Below are 23,730 nucleotides of genomic sequence, written 5' to 3'. Positions count from 1 at the left end.
CACAACGCACCCAGGTGATGTAGCCAAGGAAACAGTGCCTTTATTCTGTAAGATTTAAACAAGAAGTGACTTGAGATCCAGCAACAAAATCCAGGAGTGCAGAGCTGGCCCTCCTGTTGTCCCTTCTCCCTGCCACCCCCCTCCTCCTCCAACAACTTGCTTCTAAGGAAGAGGCTGGCAGGAAGGAGGGGGAAAGAGGCAGCCCCCTTGCCCGCCCGCTCAAAGCAGGGGACACTCCTGGAAGGAGCGCACCTTCGGGATCTGGCTTCCCCAGAGTTCCAGATGCAGGGAGATGGTGGTGGAGTTTGCTCCCCACACTATGCGTTCTCAGAACAGAACATGGCTAGGGAGTGTGTCCCCCTCCCCAGACTGCCCCATTATCGCCCCTGCAAGGGGTCCAAGCACAAGTGGGAAGGGGGTTAAACATACAGGATGAGTGTGTATACATTATATATATATTCATATTTATAGAGTCACTTTGCAGTGCTTCTCAAAGGTTTCGGCACTGCCAGGAGCTAATGCCGCAAGGCAGGCAGCTCCCTCCCCTGTCACAAGCAGGAGACTCCAAAGGTGGAGCCCTGGGAACCTAATTCCAATTCCACTTAAAAGCCTCTGGCCAGAAACAGGACCCAGATGGGCCCTGGCTCCCAAACATTTCTCCCCGGCTGGTTTTGAGACCTGCCTCCCCACACCCAAGAAGGGAGAGAGGAGGTGCTTGGGAGACAGCAACTAAATCTAACACAGGAGGTTGAGGTGGGCATTATTCACCCACCCTCCCCACCGCCCAGGCAAAGCCACCAACGTGATCAGAAAATAAAAGAGAGGCTTGAGGGGAACCACGTGCCCCTCCCTTCTGCCAGAGGCAGAACCTGTCCAGAAGCGACCAGGTGGGCAAGTTAGCCCAGGTGCCCCATCAGTCGTCTATGCAAATCACCTCCCCACTTTTTGCCTCTTTCTTCTCCAGGCTCTCTCCTTCTTTTTCCTTCTTCACAATCACAGGGGGACCGTTGGCTGCAATTGCACAAGCAGAGAGAGAAAAAGGCAGGGTTAGCTAGAGGAACGACTCAGACATGCAGCTCCCAACACTTGCCTGGTGCTCCCTCTTGCCCACTGAAGAAGGAACAAGAGCAGGAGGGCATACTGGTGATGAGAACCATCCCCTGCTATAAGTCGCCACCTTTACATAGCCCACTTCTGACCACAGAAGCTGCTGTTTTGGCTAGCAACTACAAAACACACTTATTTCCCCGCTCACATGTTCTAATCTTTGTAGAAAGCCATCAGCGTCAGAAAGGACAAAAAGAGGCAAAGCCTCAAAATGGTATTGTGCAGGGTGGTGGTGATGAACTTTAATAAAATCATAAAATGCTGAACATATTCATTCCTCGATGGGTTTCATTGTTAAGTAGGTATGAGTCTGGTTAGTGACTGGATCAGAGAATGCCATCTAGGGTCCCATGTCAAAAACAGGAATGCCAGAATATCAAAAAATGCTCATTCTGATTTGTTGCTCTAAGGATGTATTTTGGTCTGGGAAGGAGACAAATCCCCCCCCCCCCCCGCTGGCCCCACAACAGTGGGGGTGGGGGGTGAACTGTGGTCAGAGATCCCACATGCAGTTTCAATTTGCCCTTGCCTGCTCTTTCCCCACTCACCCACAACCAACCTGTGATGAAGGAGCCAGTTGGCATTTGGCTGTAGTTGGCACCCATAGTGGGGAGCGTTCCGCCAGGGGTGGCACCAAAGGAGCCCCCAAAGCTTGGAGGGGTGGCATAGGGCCCAGGGGGGAAGGCCTGTAAGAAGAGAAGAAGAAAAAAGAAGAGGGAGAGGGCAACTGAACTCCAGCCACAATGCAGAGAAATGCCACAAGAGAACAGGTGGAAATAATATGTCTGTCTGGAAGGACCATCCCTCCAAGTCTTAAAAGTTTCACAACCTGATTTATCAGTTGTGTTCCAGGCTGCCTTCCCACCAATAGAAGCAAAACCATGTTAGGCCCTGTTGTGAGCTGCCCTCCACCCCACTTCACTGGCCAGTCAGGGAAACAAGAGTGGAGCAAGGAGCGGACGGTTACCGGGGCAGTCTGCGTCTCGTTCCCCTTGCTTGCCAAGCGGCTGAGGATGCTGCGTTCGGACATCTGGAGGCGGGCGGCAATTGGAGGGATGCGAGAGAGCGTGGCTGGCAGGCGCGTCACGTCCGCTTTCATGTCACTGAGAAGCTCCTCAAGCTGGTTCAGCACTGGTAGGAGAGAGAAAGGAGGAGACAGAAGGAGAAAGAGACCGAAATCTGTCAGGGGGGCAGAGCCCAGGTTAACAGGCGACCTCTCCTGGAACCCAAGAACCCCTTGCCAAACCTATCCCGCATTTCACCAAGTTCATGGGGACTGGGGCAGCGGCGTGAGATTTGCTCCTGAGCCAAACTCACTCCATGGACACTCCTAAAATGGGCTAGAAGATCTATGCACTCTTTCTGCCCACCCGTCATAGAGAAGGGATTGTTCATCACCAAGCGCAGAGGAAATACTCTCCCAAAGGATAGCTACCAGGCACTGGAGACTCTCGGATGAGTCCAAGCGGATGGAGGGAAATGAATGCACCAAGATGGGAGACTAATGCAAGGGATGCTCACACAGTATTTGGGAGGGTGGGGGACACACCAGCGAAACTCACAGGAAAACAAACCAGATATACTTGAGAAATGCACCAGAGACAGCAAAATATTTAAGAGACACGTGGATGGGGACAAATGTGAACCAGTGCTACTCACAGAATATTTGGTGGGGAAATACACAAGTGATACTTAAAAGTGCATGGAGCCAGGTATCTCAGAAGCGCTCCATGTGAAACTCAAGAGAATTTTATGGGGACTTTAAAAAAAGAAAAGATACATCAAAAGCACGGAATATGATTGTGTAAGAGGATAGTCTGAAGGGCATAATTCCACTGCTACACCGAAAGATACTCAGTGGACTACTCAGCAGTCATGCTTGGGACAGAGAGGAGAGGGGAAATGTTCAGAAGATAAAAAGATGTTTTGCAGATGCCCAGCAAGCACACAAAAGATTGTTGGCAGATACTCAGAAGATATTTGTGGATACTCCATGGATAGACCAAAGCAGATACACCAGAGATACACAGAGCAGGATCAAGGAGACAACTGTACACAGCGGCTTTTCTGATCACAACCGCACTTTAATGGATTCAGAATGTGGTACAGAAGGAGGACGCTGCACAGAGGCGCGGGGGGCGGGGTGTAGGGGGTTCACATGGACTGTCCTCTCCGGGCCCTCCTACCCGCCCGCCTCTTACCCTTGTGCAGGACGGCGTTGGCAGGCTTGTTGCCAGCCAGAGATTCCTTGGACAAGTGCTGGTGGCTCTCGGCCAAACACTCCACCTCGGCAAAGCGGGTGTTGAGGGCCATGGCCGGGTGGCTGGGGTCCTGAGTCATGTTCAGGTAGGCGGCTCTCCGCAGCTGCTCTTCAATCACCAGGGCTTGCTCCAGAAGCTGAAGGAAGGAAATGGAGAGAAGGAAAATGAGGTGCTTTGGAAAACTGCCATTTGGCCCAACGGGGCTTTCCTCTCAAGGTAACCAAAACCAGGACTGGGCAATAATTTGCAGATTCTTCAGTACTGATTAGTTTAAACAAATACAGTTGATTCTGGCTCTTCTAAACCACAAAGAGGGAAATTAAACTATGCAGGATACTGAAGTACCCCTGAAAGGCTTACACCTCCACTACCCCACTTTAAGGATTTCAGGTTCTCCCCAGGCATTAGATTCAAACTTATTTTCATAACCATAAGGACTAGAAACCTGTTTATAAAAGCTGAGATTATTTTGCACCCCAAAATACATTTGTGATTGTGGAAATATGTAATTGTCTGGATATACGCCTGGTTTATTTCAGAAGCCGCTGACATCGGCGGCGTCCTCAGATTGGCAACCTCTGGTTACACTGCCAACGTTAACGCAGCTTCACCTTTAGCTTCAAAATGCTGAAAGCAAGCTTTTGAATTACACAGACTGCTATGCCTGAAGTAGCTGTGCTCTGTGACTGCCAACTGGCCCCAAGCCCTTGATTCTACTGTCTGGTCCCATCAATTCATCCACACCTTGAATCTTCTGGCAAGGAACTTGTTCTTCATCTCCAAAAAGTTTCCCTTGTTGGCTTCGGTCTTAAAGGGCTCATTGATGATGGCGAACTGGTTGTCATTCTGGATATCCTGCCAGCGAGCGTAGCCGTGACTGTAGAGAGGTGCAGGGGCATTAAGGAATCTTGACAGGCCACAGGGAACCCACCGCCACTTCCCAGCAAGGCAGGGGAACAAGGAACTGCCTGGCATGAAGTCACAGTCTGCAGCTTATGGTTCTGCATGGTTATCTACCCTGAACCAAGAGGCCATAAAATGCCTTTCCCAGCCCTGAGGCTATGAGAGAAAGTCTGGATCTGCTGTTCCCTGTCAACTCACACAGCTCCATAAACATAAAAAAGCATACAACAGCAAGAAAAAGCGTTTGAACCTTTGTTTTCCTCAGAAATAAAGGAATGGAGGAGGTGGCAAACTTGGTATGAAATATTAAAAGACACCTGGGGAAGAAGTCCCGTTGAGCCCTGCTGGGCAAAGATGCTTGGGATCACAGGGTATGATTAGGAGAAAACCTTTTGGGCAGATGACTGCCCAACATTTCCTTTCAAGGCTGGAAGGAGAAGATGCTGGGTCCTAGTGCCTGCCTAGCAATGGTTGGATAATCCTCCAGGAGCAGCAGGGCAGCCCCTGAGCAGCTGCTGGGCTCTTCTCCCATGCTAGGACGTTTTTTCACCACGGTCAGAAGCATTCAAGAGGGGGAAACACTGAAGTCATGTTTGCTATACAGAATGCCAGCAGCGGACATTCCTAGCACAGAGGACAGTCGCTGGGTCTTTTCCCTGCTCTAGACAGCTGTTCAGAAGGTGCCAAATCTCCCTTTGAATCAGCCAGTGGCCAATATTGGAGGAGAGTGCCATAACCAAGCCCACTCCCAGGTTAGGCACTAATCCTATATTTCTGTTACTCGCCTCTCTGTAGTGTCACATCTCTCGCCAAGGGCTGCACCTTTTGCTGAGGAAGAGCTCAAGTAGGGGTTTCCAGGAGGTGAGCTTGGCTCTCCTTGCTTGCCATGAATCAGCACACACACACACACACACACACACACACACACACACTGCTCTCCTGGGTCAAAGGATACAGGACTATGCCCGCCAGTAGCCAGTAGTCATGTCGGCGGTGCCAGATCTCGTTAAGCTTACTGGAGGAGATGGCGGCTCGCTCCTCGTTCTGCCACAGGGTGTGGAGCTCTGAAGAAAGGGGGGGGGGAGAGATGTCCACAGTCAGTGCTACTCTCGATGAACTCCTGGTAAAATTAAGTGCACTGCTTCTCTTCACAAGGTGACCCAGCTGGCACCCAAACAGTACAAGTTACTTCCACAGTAAGTGACCTAGTTCACACAATATCCACTTAAGGGAGAGAGCTTCTTTCCCTAGTTGGCCCAAACAAGGGAGGGGGCTGCTCTCTACGCACCTACACACACACACACACTTGCCAGGTCACTCTATCCCAGCACAGGCTCATCACATTGTGGGTCTGCACCCGAAGCCACAACATACCCGTGAAGCCACCGTCGGCTATGTTGAACATGAATCGGGGCTTCTCGGTCTTCTCCTCCTTCTTGCCATTGTTCCGGTTTTCATCTTTGATGCTGCTAGCTTTGGGCTCTTTTCCAGGCTCCCTCTCGGCTTTTGCCTCTTCTTGTAAGAGGGAGGGTAAGAACAGGGAGGTGAAAGAGGCCACTAAGCCCTGAATTCTCCATCTCCCTCCTGTAGCTTCTGTGTCCCTCCCCACAGGCTTCCCCGCTGGAGAGGGCTGGCAAAATTCTACATAAGCCACACTCTCAAATCTGCCTCCCTCCCTCAAGGCCATGTGGAGTCACCCTGCACATGTCAGCCAATTTCTGGAGTGGGAAGGGGGATCAGAGACTGGTGGTCTTTGTCCTTTCCCAGACTGGACCTTCAAATCCTGCCATCGGGCCATTCCCAGAAACCAGGGCAAGGCAAAATGTGGGGAGGGGGAATTAAAAACTGGAAAGTATCACATGACCCCTTCCCAGTGAGAGTCCTAAACTGCTCATTTCCCCCCAGCTTGCCTAACCCCTGGATGGTGACACAGATTCAGCTCTAGGTTGCAAAGGGCTTTGGTAGTTCAAGCCCTGCAAACACATATGGGTTCATCCCTCTACACTTCTCCCTCATAAAGCCCATGTTACCTTTTTTCACTTCCTGTGCCTCTCCCTCAGCCTTTTCCTTACTCTCGTCACTCTCTGTGGGTTTCTCATCTGCCACGAGTTTTTCGGGATCAGCATCTGGAACTTTGGAAAGTGCAGGGAAAATGTGAGGTATGGGGGTGTCACTTGGAGTATCTGATGTCATGCAGTGCTGTGTAGGATCTTCACTATGATCTGTTACCATTTCCCCCCAAAAGGAACAGCCAAAGCTTCTTGCCCTCTTTGAAAATGGAACATTGGTTGCTTATCGTGACACGGGGGGGGGGGGGCGTCCCATAGAACCATGGGCACTACCTCCACAATACCACCACACACCATCCAGAGAAGATACAAGCAAGGTGGAAGTTTGGCTAGAGCTCCCACTGATGACAAGCTCTTCTCAGGTCCACATTCCTTGACAGTAAAGAGCAGGTGAGGATTCTTGACGCACATTTGCACCTTCCATTTATTACTCAAATGCATTTTCCCCACGTTCCCAAAGAAGGACAGTCTTCAGTGCTCAGATCTAGAACCATTCCCCCTCCATCCCCATCCTTATAAATCTTTACCCAATTTCTCTTTCTCCTCCTTGACTGCTGGCTCGGCTTCTGTCTCCTTCTCCCCAAGTGCTACCAATCCCTCCTGATCAGGCTTCTTGGACGACTCCATTTCCGCTTTTTCCCCTGAGAAGGTGGCAGAAGTGGGCTGCTCGGGGGCTGAAGGCTGAGAAATGCAAAATAACAACCATTTTCCACCACCCTTTGAGCTAGTGATACATTGCTAGGAACTCCACACAGCAGGAAAGTGAATTAGAGATGATGTAGCGCTACTAAAGGGGATTATGTGGTTGAAGTTTCACTGTTTGCAGGTGGAGCTACTGCTTAACAGTGGAATCCTCAAGCTGTTGTTTCTAAAGGCCAGAAGCTTTTAATATCAAAACTAGTGGGAAGAAGAGAGCAGGGCACATCCACAGAATGTTGGTTGTTGCCTTCAGTACCAACAATCCTGGTAATTTCCCCAGGAGCACTGCTTTTGAAAACATTCCCAAAATATATCCCCCCCACAAGGTACACCAAACCAGGCAGCTCTGTTGCTTGGAGGACCACCTGAAAGAACCCCTCCCTTGCACAAACACAAACCTCAACCTCCATTTTCTCGCCACCCTTGGCTTCTTTCTCCGGCTTCTCGTCTTTGGCTTCTGGGTCCTCCTTCTCTGCCAGGGTTGCCCCATCTCCTTTGTCACTGGGAGCCGGGGTAGCTGGTGGGATGGACACGAAGGTAACAGTCAGTCATCCTCTCCTTCTTCAAAAACACATTTGCACTATAATCCTGTACACCTTAGGACCAATCCGAAGCCAAGATAAACTGCAGCCATTCAAATCCACATGACGCTTATCATTTTAACAAACCAAGTTTTTATCTAATGTATGCTAGCATTAATACAGCCACCTCCTTAAACTGAATCTGGTTTCATTTACACCGGTATCAATGTAAAGCGACTTTGTCTTAGACCCTGGGGCAAAATTCTAAGTTCTTTTGAGAGTGATATCTATTTGGAATGAATAGTAAATGTAGGCAGCCCCAATGCTCAGAGATATGGCAGGATAGAAATCCTAAGAGACTAGCAACATGAAGGAAAATACCTTCACCTATTGGCCAGATTCTGAACCCATTAGGAGGGCCTCTGGCCTTTTGGTTGGAAGTGATTTGGCATTCCTCCCACCAAGAGATGCTCAGTGTTTCCCATTGCTCCAGGGGGCGTACCTGGCTTGGAGGTGCAGGGGGTATTGGTGCAGCTGGGGTCTGGGGTGGTGGTGGAGGTTTTGATTGTGGGAGACGAAGCTCGGGATGACTTTTTGGAGTCAGCGCTGGGGTCAGGCATCAATTCGGGCATGCTCCAGCGACCATTAATGTGTTCAAACTCTTGCACCTGCCATATAAAAAGATATGCAGCCCACTGTGAGAAAACACATTTTAGCTGTGTTAGATGAGGGCTGCAAGAACAAGCCCAACAGTAGAAATATTGAGGAAGGGAGGAGGATCCCATGGACTCAGTCAGGCTCTCATAGAAGAGATTCTACAGTCAAAATGTTTCCAAACAGAAAAAACCCACAACAAAATACTGGCATTCCCATTCATTCCCTTTAAAAAATCATGCTAACAGCCTCAAAGCAGACAAAAACTGTGGTTCGGTCTCATGGCATTTAAGTATCTCACTTTTGTATGATGAGAATTTTAAAATTCAAAGAGATGCTGAATTCCAGGAATACTTTGAAAATAATAAGGGCACTACTTCTTCCCAGGCTATTGAATGGGAAGTCTATATTTGAGTAATAATAGCATATGCTTCTTACAGGAGACAGACTAGAATTTCCCAAGAAGAGAATTTGGAGAAAATAGTGAATTGTCTTTTAAGCATCCTGTTCTTCAAACTGAAGGTTGCAATGCACATAATATTAACTATACTATGCTAGAGCTGAATTTGCACCGGCTTATTTGCACCAGAGCTATGGGGATTGTGGAGAGAGGATGGGTAAAATATTGGCTTGTTATTTAAAGCAAGAAGAAGAAGAAGAAGAAGAAGAAGAAGAAGAAGAAGAAGAAGAAGAAGAAGGAGGAGGAGTTGGAATTTACCTGGTTAATGGTGAACAAGAAAACCAAGATATTCAAGAATACTTCCTTTTCCTTTAAAGGAAAGAAGCCATGCTCAAACCCACACATAATAAATTCTTAAGGGAACTGGATGATTTCCCTTTACCCACCCACTGCCTTTCCTACCCTGACGGTCAGATTCCCTACCTTTTTCTTCACCAGAGACATGACACCGATCCGTGTCAGGACCTGCTGCCTTGAGAGACCTTCCCTGGGCACCCCATCGGCAAAAGTCTCAGAACCGTCAGCCCCAGGCTCGCAGAGGTGTCTCATGAATAGTGAGACGTATGCCCTGAAGAAATATAAAATCCGACAGGCTGAATGAGAATTTATGCAAGGTGGGGGGGGGGGGAGCACCAAAGTTAGGATCCTAATACATTTCCCCATGGATGCTCAGGGGACAGAGCAACTCCCCTATGAAGAAAGGTTACAACAGATAAAACAAATATCTGAAGTGGTGTCACATGGAAGATGGAGCAAACTTGCTTTCTGCTGCTGCAGAGGGCAGGATCCAAACCATGGATTTAAATGAGAAAGGATATTCTGACTAAATATCAGGAAGAACTTTCTGACAGTAGGAGTTGTTTGGCAGTGGACTGGAATACCGGAAAAGGTGCTGGAGTCTCCTTATTGGAAATTTTAAAATGGGAGGTTAGAAGGCCATCTGAAATAGATTTCTTTAGCTGTGATTGCAGGGTGTTGGACTAGATGACACTTGTGGCCCCATTCCAACTCTAAAAATCTATGTTCTACGAACATTTGGGGCTTATTAGTTTAGAAAAAAAAGCAAGTAGAGGGTGATAAATTTGTATGAAATTATGCAATGTATGGAGAAGCGTTTTTGCTTCACTCCCATAATCAGTGGGATTATCCAATGAAAATGAATGGAAGGCAAGTCCTTCACACAGTGCCTATAGAAACAAGATGTGCCAATGGCTGCCAATTTGGACAACCTGAAAGGCAGTTATCAATAGCTTCACGGATCAGAGTCAGCCTGCCTCTCAATACCCATTGCTGGCGATCCTGGGGAGGGGAGAGTGATTGCACTCATGTCCTGCTTGTAGACTTCCCCCGCTTGGGGCAACTGGCTGGCAACTGTGGGCGGGGGGCAGGAATGCTGGACTATATGGACCTTTGATCCGATTGAGTTGGGTTCCTCTTATCCTCTGCATTTGGTGAGCTGCTGTGAACAGAATTATTTGGGTTTAAAGCAGGAGGAGCCTGCTTTGCAGCAGTGGATGGCACCTTAACATCTTTTGAAATAGGCTGCTGTCCATCTGCAAAAGCCAGCTCCTAACCAGTGGCTCGATTGCAGTGATGTCACAGACCTCTACTGCCTTTGTTTCCAGAAGCAATAGCACCCAAACCATGAGATGGGAGGGAGAGGAGGAAACGGAAAGGAACAGAAATACTGAACGTGGACCTGAACCCAAACACCCCATCTATGACAAAGACCCACACATTTGCCATCAGATTTTCTTCCCTTGTCTTCACTCTGTGCGCACATAGCTCTGTAACTGTGGGCCAGCTTGGTAGAAGCCATAGCTTGGGCTCCCCAATGCACCCGGCCACAGCCCCCCTTTGCTGAGGGACTGTTCTGGGTCTGGATGAGGGAGGGGAGGGTCACCTCTACACCTCACACTCCAGGAAACACAGACCCCAAAAATGTTTGGAGGGTGTGTCAGATGAGTAAGAACCATCATCACTTGGCAAATAGAGTCCTAGGGCTAATCTTTCCACCCTGTTCCAAGGGTTCAGGGTCAGTACAGGCTATATGTCATGCTATACCTGAAAATGCCAAATCTGGCACTTGAACAAATTAGACTGAAAACTGCTTTCCTTGCATTTGCTTATTTTGTATGAGACGTTCCAGTCATTCATACTAGCAGGGGGAGTGCTGAAGATGGGTCTCCCTCGAGCGCTGGAGGTTTTAGCAGGCATTGCTGGTATGCAGCCAAGCTTATCTTTGTGGCCAGAATGTCTAGAAAGAATCTGTTTTCTTTCTTTTTCTTTTAATGAAGATAAGTTTCTTGAGATGCTGTGTGTTTGTGCTTGTACAGTAGGACTGTGATGTTTAGACAACCCTGGTTATAGCTGCTTTGCAGGAGAATCCTCAAAACTTGTTAATCAGGAGGCAGGATGAACCCTTCTTCCCCCTGGGAAGTGGAATGTCGCAGGATGCAAATCTCACACAAGACACCTACTTAAATTCTTTCTCCGTCTTGCCCCGCAAGTCCCGGACCAGCCACTGGGAGGTGAAGGCATCTTGTGGAGGCATGCCCCAGCGCATGACGGCATTCAGGAAGGCCTTTCGCTGGCGGGTGTTGAACCCGAGCACCTGAAGGAAGGTGGCACAAAAGCCAGGGTCATCCCCAAAGCGTCACTAATATGGCTATTGCTAGGGTCCCCCTAACTTTTCTAGGAAACCTAGGAAACTAGCCACTTGCCCACAGAGCGTAACTGTTGCCAAACTGCCCACCACTCAAGCTGAACCACAACACCTAGATTTTGTAAACCACTTTGATGTTTGCTTGCTTTTTTTACAATCAAGCAGCGCATAAATTTAATGAAATAAAAAATAAATAACGCCTAAGCCAAAGCAGAGGGACACGGGTGGCGCTGTGGGTTAAACCACAGAGCCTAGGGTTTCCCGATCAGGTCGGCGGTTCAAATCCCCGCAATGACGGGGTGAGCTCCCGTTGCTCGGTCCCTGCTCCTGCCAACCTAACAGTTCGAAAGCACGTCAAAGTGCAAGTAGATAAATAGGTACCGCTCCGGCGGGAAGGTAAACGGCATTTCCGTGTGCTGCTCTGGTTCGCCAGAAGTGGCTTTGTCATGCTGGCTACATGACCCGGAAGCTGGACGCCGGCTCCCTCGGCCAGTAAAGCGAGATGAGCGCCACAACCCCAGAGTCGGTCACGACTGGACCTAATGGTCAGGGGTCCCTTTACCTTTAAGCCAAAGCACTGCTCCTTTTCCAGTACCCCTTTCCGGCCCAGTACCCCTTTCCCTCCTACTCCACAGTTCAAATGGTTGTTGGGGAAGTGGACCTGTCCCTCCATGTTTCCCCTCCCACCACTCAAAAGCCATCCTGCAAGGCCATCCTCTCACCTCAATGTTCCCACCAACCCGTGCCAGAAGCGGGGGGAGAGGCTTGTCCTTCTCGTTCCGGAGCTGCCGTCTGGACTGTCGGCGACCTTGGCACGCAGAGCGAGAGACAGAGGCTTACAATCACATCCCTCCACTGCTCTAGTATTGCCGAGGCATGGCCAGGTGCCCAGAAAGCCTCGCCTGGCTTGGCAGGCACGACACGGAGCAGGTCCCACCGAAGTCCCTTGTGCTGGCCTGCCCAAGGCCACACACTCATTTGGCCCGGGAAAGCCAGGAAGAGAACGCAGCCCTCCTCCTGGCATGCCAATAGGGAGGGAGGGCTGGCTGGCTGGCTGAGATCCCAGAAAGACATGTGCAGCAGGCTGCCGTGATAGAAAGCAACCTCCCATCACACAGAGGAAGGCAGGCCACCAGGAAAGAGCAAGTCCCACGGGGTTTGTTAGGTGCAATACAAGGCAGCGTAGGTCAAGAATCAGTAACACAAAAACGCGCGTGTACACACAGTTCACAGCCCTGATGGAATGCTGCACAAGAGCAAACCGCTGTTCCCAACCAGCCATATAGATTTGTTCCCTCTCTTTGCTTGGCAGGAGCTCACAAGCTGTGGATTGAGCCTGGAAAGAGGGAGGATCCCTCCCCTGGGCAGAGAGTTGGACTATTACACAATCTTCAGGCTCCTGTCAGGGCACACCACATGCAGGAGAGGAAGGAAAAACAAGCCCTCACCTTCTGGCCTTTCGTCAAAGTCTTCGTCCTCCTCTTCAGAGCCCACTGAGTACTCGGACTGATTGTCTGAAACAGCATCAGGCCAGTTTGCAAGCAGTACAAGGCTCTTGCTTTTTCAGTGCTTCTTGCCCCCTCCCATAAACCCCACATCACCAGACAATCATTTCCATGCAAAGTGCTGGAGAGGAGGTTGCTGGAACACAACCACCAACCCCTTTTTTTTTTGAAAGCTGAAAATCACTTAAGACACCAGTGACCAAATATATGACCAGGTTGGTTTTCAGGGGGGCATGTTAGTCTAGATTTCCTTCCACTGCATGATGGGAGAAGCAGTCCTACCTCCATGTCTTGTCCAAAAAAAACCACAGTCCTCACGCACTTTCAGCAGATGGAATCTGGTAAAACCTTACACGACACAAAGGAGATAAAGTTCTGGCTCTGTTCTCCCCCCAACCTCCATCAGGAATATTTCCTGAGGACTAGCCACTCCGAGCATACATAAATGTTACAACTGTCACTCTTTCCCCCCTGAATTTGCAAGTTTCGAATTACAAGAGAATGGGGGGGGGAGGTCAGGGTCCCTAAAATCTGGGGCCATTTTGTTCGGAGATAGGTTCAGTAGCCCCGAGAGTGCCAGGTGGCCACTCCTATCCTCTCAAGGGAACCCCGAAATGCTGACCTTGGTCCTCTTGGGCCGCATCATTGTAGTTGACCTGTTTGCGCACACGCTTCCCTTTTCCTAGGTTGCGAGCCAAGTCCTCCTGCTGCTGCTCGTAATGGTGCCGCAACAGCTTCTCCCAGTAGTCAGGGTCCACATTCTCCTCTTGTTTGATGATCTCCCGCTCAATCTCCTCAATCTGAGGCAGCAGAGAGAAGGTCAGAGTCACTGGGATGCACACGCTAGCACAAAAACAGTCACCCTTTGCAAGCGACCTGGTGGAGCCGCACACTCTGCACCCATTGCTCCACGGCTTCAGGCACATGAAGACCTCTCATCTGTAAGCCCTGGAGCACAGCCTTGCTGCCTATTGAATCATCAGCCATGATCTCACAGCTGCCTTGTCCGACTGACCTTGTCCTCCTCCCGAACCACGTACTGAGCCACTTTGAAGGAGCTGAGGTACTCGTTCATGTTTTGGACGTCCGCATCATCGGTGGCATCCTGGTTACGGTCCAACAGCCGTGCAATGGCTTCGTTGTCATAGTGGATGACACTGCTGTCCTCCTCTTTGTTCTCTCCTGTAGTGAGGTGAGGAGAAGAAAAGGGGGCAAGGGGTAGGAGACTGAGACCTGGGAGATTGCTGCCAGATTCACCACAAAGGATGCTGCGATTTATGATTGATGGATTTCACCTTCAGCCCAAACCCTGATTCTGCACAGTACACTTTACCCTGCAATGGTTGCACCAAGAGGTACCTGCATCATTCAACAAAGCAAGATGCTATGGCGCTGGTGCACCCGGCAGCCCAGGCGGCAGAAGAGGCGAAGCGCACTGCTCAGCAGCTTTGTCTGATTAAAAGAGCATAGCTTCCTTTGTTCAGCTTCCTAATGTGCAACAGTTATTCCTCTCCTAACATACATGAAGCTAGACTACTGCAACTAATTCTACTTGGGACAACCCTTGGACATTGCAAACAACTGCCTGCCTCTTGATGCATCACCCACAGCAGCGATCCTCTCACCCTCGTTTTCATCCTTGAAGAGCTCCTCAGTGCCAAACTTGAGGATGTCATCCAGCTCCTGCTTGGACATGCTGCCCGACTTGGAGCCCAGGCCTGGGCGGACAACCAGGTGAGTCAGCATCATCTTCCGCTTGGCCACCTGCGTAATACGCTCCTCCACAGAGGCCCGTGTCACAAAGCGATAGATCATCACCTTGTTGGCCTGGCCAATGCGATGAGCTCTGCTGAAGGCCTGCAAAATTGGGGGGGTGGAGGTGAAAAACAACCCAAGAAAGTCAGGTAATGATGAAACGGCTTGGGGAGGATTATGGCCCTTAAGTCCTGATTTGGGTTTCTCACCATAGGAACCAATAGGAACCATAGGGAGGGAGGGAAAGAACGGGACCTGCTTTGCAGCAATGGTAACATCTGAAGATATTTTAGGATAAAGCAGGCTGCTGCCCATCTGTATACTTGTCCCTAGCCATTGGCTGATCTGCAATGATGTCAGAGAACTCTAGTGACTTTGGTTGTAGAAGCGGCCTGCAATAGCACCCAAACCATGAGAAGGCAGGGAAGGGAGGAAACGCAGAGAAAGGGGAATAGAGAGAATTAACCCAAACACCCTGTACATGAAAGAGGCCTGTTGGAAAACTCATTGCTCCACATTTGCCATCAGATTTTCTTCCCTTGTCTTCACTCTATGAGCACATAGGTCTGTAACTGTGGGCCAGCTTGGTAGAAGCCATAGCTTGGGCTCCCCAATGCACCCGGCCACAGCCCCCCTTTGCTGAGGGATTGCTCTGTGTCTGCATGAGGGAGGGGAGGGTCACCTCTACACCTCACTCCAGGAAACACAGACCCAAAAACAAAAAATGTTTGGAGGGTTTGTCAGATGAGTAAGAACCATCATCACTTGGCAAATACCATGCTAAGGTTTAACTATCCACTCTGTTCTAAGGGCTCAGGGTCAATTGCAATACAGGCCTCTCTCATGTTGTTATCTCAAAATGCCTAATTTGGTACCTGAATAAAGTAGATGAAAACTACTTTCCTTGCATTTGCTGATTTTGCATTATTCATTCCATTTGTCCATGCCTTGGGTGGGAGTGCTGAAATCAGCCTCACTCTAGCCTAGAAATTTTAGCAGGCTTTGCTGGTACATGGCCAAGCTTATCTTTGTGACCAGAAAATAGCTTTGACTAAAAATTATCTCTGTGTTAATGAAAAGTAAGCTTCTTGGGATGCTGAGGATTTTGCTTGCACAGTCGGATTGTGGGAATGTCTATAACCCGTTGACCGCTGGTTGACTAATGGGTGAAAAAGGGATGATAGATAAAATCAGCCTTTGGTCTGATCCAGAAAGGTTTTTTTTATTTTATTATTTACTTCATAAAATTAATATATTGATTGTAAAAAACAACAACAACCACACCCTCAAAGTGGTTCTTATGTGCAACCTCCAGTGGATCTACAGAATTATTATTATTTTTATATCCCACCTTTCCCCCTCATGTTTTAGATGCTTAGAAACATCTAGAAACATAGAAAAAAGCAATTATAAAAATAAACATAATATATACACGTACACAGTTTATATATAGTCTATTAAAACATGCAGAGCATTACAATAAAAACATCACAGCACCAGCCCCCTCCTTAAAAACAGAAGTCCATAAGGAGGAAGGGGGGGTGATCAGGGGAGCAGAGGGGCCTACCTGAATATCATTGTGAGGGTTCCAGTCTGAATCAAAGATGATCACCGTGTCTGCTGTGGCCAAGTTGATGCCCAAACCACCTGCCCGCGTGGAGAGCAGGAAGCAGAACTGCTGAGCTCCCGGGGCTGAAAAAGAATGAAGACCTCAGTGAGTGAATCAAGAGGCAAGACATATGAACTGGACTCAGAATTCAGAACACAAAGTTGAACTCAGAAGTCAAGCTTAGGTCTGCTTTGCCCAAGGTATTTCATGCTTGGGACCAGATTCCTAAGTATATCATGTCACTCCAAAGTAAAAATGATGGCTGCCTGCTCCAAGCTATGCAAAAACATCTCTTAACCTTCAAGTTACAAGAGATTCCAACGAAACGTCAAGAAGAACTTTCTGACAGTTAGAGCTGTTTGACAGTGGAATGTACTCCCTCGGGAGGTTGTGGACTCTCCATCCTTGGATAGCCATCTGCCATGGATAGCCATCTGCCATGGATACTTTAGTTTGGATTCCTTCATTGCAGGGGGTTGGACCAGATGACCTTTGAGGGTCCCTTCCAACTCTATGATTCACCATGAATGTCCTTTCTGGTGTGGGGTAAACAAGGCATCCATTACTGAGGAGCTGGATCCTTCAGCTGCCCAGAAAAGGCAGAAAACATACAGCCAACTTTTGCAGTCTAGTCTGGATTAGCAGACTACATCCCTGTTCTGTCTCGTGACCAAGCAAGAGACAGCTGAAGAGGCGTTGCTGTTTCAGGATTTTTTGTTCCTTCTACTGGACATTCCCTATAGTATTGCTCTGGCCTGCTGGCACACCTGCAACTTCTATCCTCCGTCAACTGACAAAGGCTGAAGTTTTGGATGCCGATTCTGGCACTGACTTCTCAACCATAACAAGACTGTTGCAACTGACCCTCACGCCCAGCTTGTAGATTCCCCATCAGCAGCTGGCTGACCACTGTGGGAGACAGGATCCTCAAATAGATATACCTTAGGTCTGATCTAGTGGGGTTCTTCTTGTGGCATGTAGATGGATCCTTACAACCCACTCTAGTCCCAATCCAGAGAGAGCCTCCACCTGAACGAGATCCTTGGCAGGCTCCTTTCTATGGACAATTGAGGTCATTGTACTGTAATGATACATAAAGGCCTTCTACCCTCACACATCAGGCTCACAACCTTCATACTTGCCGTTAAATCTATCAATTGCCTCTTGCCGCAGGGCCCCCGTAATGCCCCCGTCAATCCGTTCATACTTGTACCCTTCATAGTCAAGGAAATCCTCAAGTAGGTCCAGCATTTTTGTCATCTGGAAAAGATACCCATAAATGAGACGAGAGATCTAATACTTCTGGAAATTCTCAGTTGGGGAAACGAGGGGGGTGGGGGTGGGATGAAGAAACCACTAACACTGTGGAAAGCAAAATTGTTTGGGCTTACAAACTGCCTCCACAATAAACAAGATTCAGAAAAAGAAGAAATAATAATACTAAAAATTCTCCTCCATAGCCCAAGAAGCAACAGTAAACGTCTTCTTATTTCTATGCCTTTCTTTAGCCTAACAGAATGGAACTGAGTTGTTCATATCTACTGTATACACAGAGACTGCAATTTCCTAATGCTGTATATTACTGTACAAAGTTACTGGAGACAATTTTGAGAGAGTACTGTACAGCTAGAACAATATTTTAAAACCCTGCCTTAAAGAGCACTATCCTAAAAGAGATAATAGTTCATTGGAGGGGTTTCTTTTCATTTCCAATTTCTACTGTAAAAAAAAACAAACAAGAAGGGGAAGGGAGGAAGACCTTGGAAAAATGAGGAAAACCCATTTTTACCTCTGGGCATTCATATTCCTAAATAAGATTGATAGTGCCTTCGCATTCATCAATAGCATTCTTGTTGTACACTGCATGCCTGCACTTGAGACTAATTTGTTCTTACTGAACAGATGATGTCACAGAAAACAGCATCCCAACACCTCCATAACATTTAGGAAAAAATTATGTCATGAAATTACGTTATTTGTATGCTGTACCCATAGGAGAAGAAACATACAACAAGTTGTTCACATCTTTTTCTTCTCCATCCCGTCCACCACACTGTACACAACCAGTATCCAGGTGCTCAAGGCCTCATATATCCCCCAACCACTCTCACCTGAGAGAAGATGAGCACCCGGTGGCCCTGCTCTTTTAGCTTCCGCAACATCTTCTGCAACAGCATCAGTTTCCCAGAGGCCTTGATGAGAGCACCCCCTTCATAGGCACCGCTTGGCAACTTGGGGGATTCCTGCCAAGACAAAGCATAGCCGTCGCCATTCATGCAGGTGGTTTCATCTGGCTGGGTCTATTCTTTACTGCCAGGGGATTAGGCAAAGGCCAGGGGCTAACTGAGGAGGTGGGCCAGTTGGCCTGCCAAAGGCAACCTATCCCTGCTCCACAACATGAGCCCACTCCTTCCAGCTGGAGAGAGCTGCCCTGGCCTTGCACAGGCCCCTGCCAGCCGGCTGGGCAATGCAAGACATACCATCGCAGCAACAGGGAAGAGGTAGGGGTGGTTGCAGCATTTCTTCAAGTCCATCATTATGTTGAGCAAGGACACCTGGTTACCGCCACCACGGGAGTTCAAAGCTTCAAAGTTGCGGGTCAAGATATATTTATAGTATTTCCTGATGGGGGGGGGGAGGAGAATGGGAACAGCAGGAGGAGAAAAAGAGTAGCATGAGAGAGACTCTATGACCCCTCCACGTACAGAGGTATCTGCCAGATTTTGACCAATTCGGGAGGGAGAGAAATACAGTATATTTAACATTCAATGAGTTGTCTTTTCCCATTCGCCCTCCCAACAATCTGGAGGAAAGGAGACCAGAGTCTTGGGTTCCGGCATGCTTTGGTCTACTGCTCCCTCCCCAGCATGTAACTATTCTTGCAGAGAACCTAAGGACCTTGACTCTCCTCCATCCTGACCAGACCTGCTCCCCACTCCCAAATTCTGTTTCACTGGGTCTCCCCTCCCTGATCCAAGAGCCATCACTGCCACTTGTAAAACCATACCACAGTGCCCCCACCCCACTAGAGTCCAGCTCATATATCTGCCACCACCCTGGAACTCTGCATGGAAATGACAGTCCCCCATACTGCCTCTCCTCCCCCAATCCTGCCCATACTTCTGCATGGGGCTGAGCTCCACCCGGACAATGAGCTCTGTCTTGGCCGGCATGTTCTTGAAGACGTCAGCCTTGAGGCGGCGCAACATATGGGGTCCCAGGAGGTCATGGAGTTTTTTAATTTGGTCCTCCTTGGAGATGTCAGCAAACTCCTCCAGGAAGCCTTCCAGGTTGCTGTGGGAAAGAGACAGAAGCTGTTACGTGTACACCTCTGGGGATATTTCAGGCCAACAAAATGCTGCACACAAGCAAGGGAAAGGAAGGGATTTGGGGCTGGGGGAAGTATCTGAAGGAGGATCTGTCACAAATATTCCCCCAAGCCTAGTGCTCAAATTAGGGCAGGCAAACAAAGGGTGGGCACCCTTAATGAAATGAAAGCCCCATCCTTCAACTCCCCCCAGTTCTAACCAAGTCATGCCCCCCCCCAGCTTCCTTAAAACAATGGCTTGCAGAGTGGGGGTTGGATCATAAAAAGTAAATTGGTTTTAAATTGCATTTTCTTTATTCACTTAAATTTTGTGACCCACCCTAAAATATTTTGTGATTGCAGGCAGTATATAGAAGCATAGAAAACACAGGGAGCTGCCATATACAGTACTGCAGTGGTAGGCAACCTAAGGCCATGGGCCACAAGCAGCCCACGAAGGTCGTTTAACTAGCCCACGAGACGCCCCCAAACTGAACCGCCCACTCAGCGAGTCCCCGCGTGCTGTGCTAAACTCGCTTCCGCAGTGCCGAAAATCGCGTCTGCGCAGACACAGATGCTCGCTCATGGAGGGATCTCTGCTGGAGTGAACTGGCCCAGTTGAGATAAATCTTGCCAACCCCTGCAGTACTGTCTACACTGGCTGGCAGCAGTGGGTCTCCAGGGTTTCAGACAGGGACGGCTTGCCCACATTTCCTGTGCCTAGAAAGCATGGGTCCAAGCAGTTTTCGGCTTGTCCTGTGCTTTCTAGGCATGGATCCAAGTGGTTTTGCCTTTACCTCACCACATTCCACGGAAAAACCCATTCTTTAGCACTAAATCAAGACAAACAGCAATATAAAGTGGATTTTCTAAGGAGAAATTGGCTGGGCAAACGGAATTGAGGAACCAGGGAGATTTGGCTGATGCCTTCATTATACACTTTTAGGCACCAGGTTCCTCCTCAACAAGGCCTTGGGTCGATTAACATCCTATACTCCTTTTAAATGTGTTTGTGGGAGGGGAGGGGGGTTACTGGTTGGGGTTTTCTGTTCTTGTTTTTGTCATGTATTTTGTGCTTTTACAGTATATTGCATTTTTAGCTTGTGAACCACCCTGAGATGTGCAGATGAAGGGTGGTATACAACTGCTCTCTAAGGTACGATAATAATTAGCTGGGTAATAACTTAGTTAGACTAAGTTTTATTCATTTTGGGTGGCAGGTGGAAACCTGTCAAGTGTGCTGACTAGTAGCACAGTGGTACCTCGGTTTACGAACTTAATCCATTCCGGAAGTCCATTCTTGAACTGAAACTGTTCTTAAACCGAGGCATGCTTTCCCTAATGAGGCCTCCCGCCACCGGTGCCCTTCCACCATTCAGATTCCGTTCTTAGACCGAGGTAAAGTTCGCAAACCGAGACACTACTTCTGGTTTTGTGGGGTCTGTAAACTGAATTGTTCGTAAACAGGGCTGTTCTTAAAACGAGGTGCCACTGTATTAGATTTTTTATTATTATTTAAAGTTTTAAACTGTGCACTGATTTTTAAGCTTTTAATTTTGATGCTAAGGGTCTTGTCCAGAAAAGTGACTAAACGTATTTTAAATTAAATCAATAAATAAAAGTGGATAATTTATGTGGTGTTAATGTGGTGTCAAATTTGAAGGCTGGGAAGGCAGGATCTTTAGTTGGTAGGTGGAAAGAAATAACAAATCCACAGACGTGAAGGGGAGGGAGCACTTAATGCTTTGTAGTTCCTTTGCAAGTCTCGGGGTAAAAGACACCACCAAACCAAATAAAAATCTTTCCAGCCCTAAAGTCAATGAAAGAGGTAAGAAAGAAGCCGTCTCTTTTAGTTTCGCTAAGCCTTGGAGAGGCAAGAGCAGCTGAGGTTCCTCAGTTAACAAAGGGCAAAAATGTGAAAATGTAACCTGGCCCTCTCCACCCACCCTGGAAAGAGCTTGAAGCCTCTACAAGTCCAGCTTCCAGTGCTGATGGGAGGAGCCCACCCCCCCCCCCATCACTAGACATCTGTTTCAGACAAACGGAAATTCCTTGTGGCCACCAGAAGTCACATTAAGTTTCATTTGGGAGTGACCAAGATGCCAGATTGCCAGCAGTGTGCATGTCTGGCCAGCAGAGGGAGCCATCCCTCCAGATATACATTTTCAGATGCTCAAATGCTCCTCTTTTATAGGTTTTCCAAACCGCTTTCTGTATAACATTGATACTAGAGCTGTGCTGTGAGGCAGATGGCCCACCACATTTTGGGATCAGCTGTTAGGCACTAGGTCTTATAAATTCAGGAGTGAGGAGACCTGCTATTCACTTGTCCTTTCACATTCAGCCAAGTCTTTTTATGTCAACTAGCTCACCGGGCTCTCCTCATGCTTATGAAGGCTGAACTTATCCCAAGGCCTTCTGTGATTAGTTAGAGTGGAAGGACTCAGCCCCTCTGTTCTACCAAGTTCCAGTTGGGTGGAAGATTAGGTAGAAACTCCACCCTATGTTCAGACTAGCTATGCACTGGATGAAAAATTTACTGGTGGATGCAAACCTGGAAAGGAGAGGGGAAACTGTGGACAGGGACCCCAGTCTGAAGGTAGATGACAAACAGGCCAGTGTATCAATGACAGATAGGAGAGGAATTAAGATTAAGCCCCTCCAGCTCTCTGATTAACGGGTCTCCACAGCAAAGGGGAAGCAAGCACAAAATTAGCCATACTTGAATCTCTCAGGAGTGAGGAAATTCAGCAGGTGGAACAGCTCCTCCAAGTTGTTTTGCAAAGGAGTCCCAGTGAGCAGCAGTTTGTGGTCGATCTTATAACCGTTTAACACCCTGAAGAACTGAAAGCAAGAGCAGTACATGCATCAGAGAAACCTTCTTCCCTCCCTCCACCTTCCTACACCCTCACCCACCACAGAGGAGTCCCAAATCCTGGCATTTACCCAGGACAAGCCAGCTCAGGCGTCACCACCACACAGCGCTCCTCACCTTGGACTGGTTGTTTTTGAGTCGGTGAGCTTCATCCACAACAAGACAGGCCCACCGGATGGAAGCCAAGGCAGCCTGGTCAATGGTGACGAGCTCATAGGAGGTAAGGAGGACGTGAAATTTCACCTGAGCTTCTCTCTGAAAACAAAAAGGAGAAATACAGAAGGTGGGGAAAATATATGTATAGCCACCATCTGCTCCATGGCACCACTGAATGCGGTTCTCCTTGATGGAGGAAGAGTTTGTGTGTGGTACGGAAGCTGTACTACCCGGGACAGGTTGGGGTTGTGCAGGGTTGTTAAGGCAGCAGAGAGCATTGTTGGCTGCCCACTCTCCACCTTAGAGCAGATTTATGCCACAAGGTGCCATAGGAAGGCACTGGACATAGTAAAAGATCCATCGCATCCTGGTCACTGTCTCTTCGAGCTCCTGCCGTCGGGACGGAGATACAGGACGATGAAGACAAGAATGAGCCATCTTAAGAACAGCTTCTTCTCCAGAGCAATCTCGGCCCTGAATGGGAAGCCTGGACTTTGAAAGTCATCTAATCTTCCTTGCTGTATTATACTGTATTGTTTTAATTAGTGTTTTTATAGTTGTTTTGATTTTGTGTGGAGTGCCCTACCTGGGTGGATGGAGCAGCCAAGTAATTTCGTTGTCCCCGAGAGGGGGCAATGACAATAAAGATATTATTATTATTATTATTATTATTATTATTATTATTATTATTATTATTATTAGTTTGGAGCTCTTGTGCATTTGAAAGGCAAGCTGGCAAGGCAGCATTGTGGGGCTTGGAAGCGAAGGGGTTAACAAGCTGCCTTCCGCCTCAAAGTTTGGTGGGGAGCAAAATTATAATGACCACAATCAATATAAGGCCCATGGGAAGCTGCAGAGTCAGCGCTGCTGTTGCTGTAAGGTGGGGAAAACCCCCCACTGCACTTGCCTTCATTTTAAAGGCCTTCTTTCCACCCTTCATGGCGTTGTCCTCAAAAGAAAATTCATTCTCACGGATGATGGAGCGGCTGTCTTTATCCCCTGTGTAGGTCACCACATAGAAATTGGGTGCCCACATCTGAAATTCTCGTTCCCAGTTGATGATGGTGGACAGCGGAGCACTGACCAGGAAAGGCCCTTTGGTGTGGCCCTGGGGGGGGGGAGAGAGAGAGAGAAAAAAGAGGAAGAGCATGAAATCACATGTGGACTAGAAGGAACTTTCCTGT

General features: G+C 48.4%; 1 protein-coding gene across 6 annotated transcripts in view; it reads right to left on the bottom strand.

The window, feature by feature from the left end:
- Nucleotides 1-15: 15 nt before the first annotated feature.
- Nucleotides 16-23,730, bottom strand: part of CHD3 (chromodomain helicase DNA binding protein 3) — a 61,752-nt gene continuing 38,037 nt past the window's right edge. For 5 of the 6 annotated variants that reach the window (XM_082197462.1, XM_082197464.1, XM_082197463.1 and 2 more), the window contains exons 15-40: nt 23,450-23,654; nt 22,508-22,641; nt 22,238-22,359; nt 19,329-19,502; nt 18,689-18,830; nt 18,320-18,451; nt 17,351-17,468; nt 16,167-16,291; nt 14,470-14,701; nt 13,860-14,026; nt 13,467-13,644; nt 12,788-12,853; nt 12,062-12,147; nt 11,155-11,288; nt 9,098-9,242; nt 8,063-8,228; nt 7,438-7,556; nt 6,868-7,021; nt 6,302-6,403; nt 5,646-5,786; nt 5,227-5,335; nt 4,113-4,245; nt 3,309-3,504; nt 2,075-2,238; nt 1,667-1,793; nt 16-1,011 (exon numbers count right to left, since the gene is read on the bottom strand). In XM_082197462.1, the coding sequence (XP_082053588.1) occupies nt 914-1,011; nt 1,667-1,793; nt 2,075-2,238; nt 3,309-3,504; nt 4,113-4,245; nt 5,227-5,335; nt 5,646-5,786; nt 6,302-6,403; nt 6,868-7,021; nt 7,438-7,556; nt 8,063-8,228; nt 9,098-9,242; nt 11,155-11,288; nt 12,062-12,147; nt 12,788-12,853; nt 13,467-13,644; nt 13,860-14,026; nt 14,470-14,701; nt 16,167-16,291; nt 17,351-17,468; nt 18,320-18,451; nt 18,689-18,830; nt 19,329-19,502; nt 22,238-22,359; nt 22,508-22,641; nt 23,450-23,654 (3,669 nt within the window). In that variant the 3' untranslated portion in view covers nt 16-913. Of the gene's footprint in view, nt 1,012-1,666; nt 1,794-2,074; nt 2,239-3,308; nt 3,505-4,112; nt 4,246-5,226; nt 5,336-5,645; nt 5,787-6,147; nt 6,228-6,274; nt 6,404-6,867; nt 7,022-7,437; nt 7,557-8,062; nt 8,229-9,097; nt 9,243-11,154; nt 11,289-12,061; nt 12,148-12,787; nt 12,854-13,466; nt 13,645-13,859; nt 14,027-14,469; nt 14,702-16,166; nt 16,292-17,350; nt 17,469-18,319; nt 18,452-18,688; nt 18,831-19,328; nt 19,503-22,237; nt 22,360-22,507; nt 22,642-23,449; nt 23,655-23,730 lie in introns of those variants that run through there. The other variant, XM_082197467.1, reaches the window with a different exon arrangement.

The sequence above is a fragment of the Podarcis vaucheri genome (genome assembly GCF_965113315.1).
Source record: "Podarcis vaucheri genome assembly, chromosome: 13".
Taxonomy (NCBI): Eukaryota; Metazoa; Chordata; class Lepidosauria; order Squamata; family Lacertidae; genus Podarcis; species Podarcis vaucheri.
Note: the sequence above shows the minus strand (reverse complement) of the source record. Positions and strands in the feature narration are given on the sequence as shown.